Source organism: Colletes gigas, unplaced genomic scaffold, assembly GCF_013123115.1.
Source record: "Colletes gigas isolate AHSC1104 unplaced genomic scaffold, ASM1312311v1 Colletes_gigas_Sc00172, whole genome shotgun sequence".
Lineage (NCBI taxonomy): Eukaryota > Metazoa > Arthropoda > Insecta > Hymenoptera > Colletidae > Colletes > Colletes gigas.
This window is the reverse complement of record NW_025106795.1, coordinates 26828-29366: the sequence shown is the minus strand read 5'-3', so window position 1 is coordinate 29366 and position 2539 is coordinate 26828. Positions and strand designations below refer to the sequence as shown.

The window sequence follows — 2539 nt, the reverse complement described above, 5'->3', positions numbered from 1 at the left end:
CACGCAAGAAATGCGAAATAAATGTGGTCAGAACGGCATTAAGTGGAATTTTAATCCACCTAGTGCACCGCATTTCGGCGGTATGCAAGAAGCCGGTGTGAAATCGGTGAAACATCACCTAAAACGCATCCTCGGCGACTTCACTCCCACGAGCGAGGAAATGCAGACATTGCTCTGCAAGATCGAAGCGAGTTTAAACTCGCGACCGATCGCCGCTTTGAGTGATTGTCCAGAGGATTATGCGCCTCTCACACCGGGCCACTTTTTGATCGGAAGTCCAATAAATGCACTTCCGGTCGAGTCAGTGGAAACTGAAAAACTCACACGACTTACGCGTTGGAGAGCGATTCAGAAATTCCACGAACAGCTCTGGAGACATTGGACGCGAGATTATCTCACGCACCTCCAGAACCGCTATAAGTGGCGCACCACCCAATTGCAGTTAAAACCGAACGATTTGGTTTTAGTGCAAAACCCTCTTCTCCCCCCGAATCAATGGGAAATGGGAAGAATTGAGGAAGTTTTCCCGGGCAAGGATAGAAATGTGCGTGTGGTTAAAGTACGTACAACTACGTCTACGTACACACGCCCAATTACGCGTTTGTGTAAACTGCCTGTCGATGAGTAAACACCGACGTCGGCCGTCGAAGACGCCGATGGGATACAAAAACTGTCGAGCTCCGCTGTACAGACAAAGAGGAAGTGAGAACCACCGTCGAAAATAAAGACGGTGTCGATCCACATGTACCTTTGTCTTTAGTGACAATTACGGTGATAGGGGAATCCATTTCCTACCATCCTGTAATAATTTAGGGAAGGGAGAATTCGCGGAACGCGATCGTCCTCGGCATAAAAGCAGGACCCGCTGCAGAATTCCCTCAGTTCCTAGTCAAAACCGGAGCAAAATGTCGACAGAAACGAAAACAAGGAGACGGAGCCGACCCGGAGCCTGGACCCGGAAATGGAGGCCCAGTTCGGGCGTCTCTTGCAGCTGGGAGAGGCCTTCCGGCCCCCAGCTACCCCAGCGACGGCCACAACGACCGAACCGGAGCCCATGGAGGTTGGCGATGCGAGGGAGGCCCTTCGGCATCCACCAACCACGCCGACCTTCCGGCTTGACCTGGGGCAGGACGTGCTGGAGATCCCGGTCCACGTACCGTGGTCCTCTCGACGCCGAAAGTGGTGGTTCCGGGGGGCCACTACAACTTTAAAGTGGAACAGGACGGGACGCCTAGTGGCCTGCGATTTCCACGAGCCGGAGGCGCCGGCCACGGCGAGCAACCCCGTGGAGCCGCAGCCCTCGGCGGGACCGGAAGCCTCGACTCCAGGGCCGTCAACACGACCGGCGACTGGAAGGAGGGCACGCCGACGAAATCGGGCGTCGCAGGGTCAAGGGGTCAGTCGCCCCATTGAAAGACCGCCTCCTCCAACGCGACAAAGCCAGGCCCGAATCGACCAGGCGGCCGTAACAGAGGCCGTACTGACGTCCCTGCATATTTTGCAGAGTCGAAGGGACCTTTTCCGCCGCTAAAAAGTAAGTAACTTAATTTCTTTATTAAGTGAAGTAACCCCTCTCTGTAACTGGACGTTCGAATTGTCTCCGCGAATTACCGCTCCTTTTGTTTATTGCACGGACCGTGCAAGGGGGGCGGTATGTTTAAATATCGCGTTAATTGACGGGTTTGAGAACCGTTAAGAGAATTATCTAATTTAACGTGAACCATAACTGAGAACCGTAAATTCCTCGTACAGTTTTTGCTTTCGCGTACACGACATTCCAGAGACTCTCTGATGCGTAGATCGGTACACGGACCAATACAGGTTAGAAGAACCACACACGAGTTTGTTTGCTCTCAGTCACGTGATCGACCCAATACCGTATACTTGGGATCGATCGTCGAAGATCCATAAACAGAGAGGGTATCGAAATATTAAAATTGAGAAGAGATAGATATCGAAGAGCAGGGATAGCGCCGCGAGAGGGTGATTACCCCTCCCGTGGCCGTGACTGCGGATGTCTATTCGCTTCGTGATTCGAATTCTGGTCCTCGCAGCGAGCAGATCGACGAACGAATCCGCTCCGCGACGAAGCCAGATTCTCCGAAAAAGGGTTCTGAGAACACTCGAACCTTTCGTTGAGACTAATCGAATGCTGCTCGCAATTAATTAAATCGGTGAGGCATTTTTCCAGCCCCGATTAAATGACTATATAAATCTCGCCGAATTCTTCACGTAGCGCTTGTGTTTCGCGGCCGTGAGAGGCGAATCGAGGAAACTCGGCTCCCGTTTGTCGAGATTTCAGTCCAAACAGACTGTGGGTTTTCGTCTCAGCTTCACGTAGCGCTTGAGTTTCGCGGCCGTGAAGCGAATCGAGGAAAATCCTCGTTTCACGTATGTCGATAACTCCAGTCACAGCCAAGGGCTAAGGCCCAGTCAGTGCTGACGGCTCCACGGACTGCTGCATTTGACGCGGTCGTGAGAGACTGGTTATATCACGGACTGCTGCATTTGACGCGGTCGTGAGGCTGACTTTCCAACG

The 2539-nt window shown here is 52.6% G+C and overlaps 1 protein-coding gene across 1 annotated transcript; it reads left to right on the top strand.

Moving 5' to 3' along the window:
* Nucleotides 1-10: 10 nt before the first annotated feature.
* Nucleotides 11-1413, top strand: LOC122404318. Its single transcript, XM_043408250.1, has 3 exons — nucleotides 11-300; nucleotides 916-1153; nucleotides 1222-1413. The coding sequence occupies exons 1-3, from the start codon at nucleotides 11-13 to the stop codon at nucleotides 1411-1413; spliced, it is 720 nt and encodes a 239-aa protein (XP_043264185.1).
* Nucleotides 1414-2539: the final 1126 nt, after the last annotated feature.

Bases quoted from the DNA above. Each gene is read 5' to 3' on its own strand.
- LOC122404318 (XM_043408250.1), top strand. From the start codon at position 11: ATGCGAAATAAATGTGGTCAGAACGGCATTAAGTGGAATTTTAATCCA. The intron at 301-915 runs GTCAGTGGAAAC...AAATGTCGACAG, and splicing joins ATAAATGCACTTCCGGTCGA to AAACGAAAACAAGGAGACGG. The intron at 1,154-1,221 runs GTACCGTGGTCC...AAAGTGGAACAG, and splicing joins TGCTGGAGATCCCGGTCCAC to GACGGGACGCCTAGTGGCCT.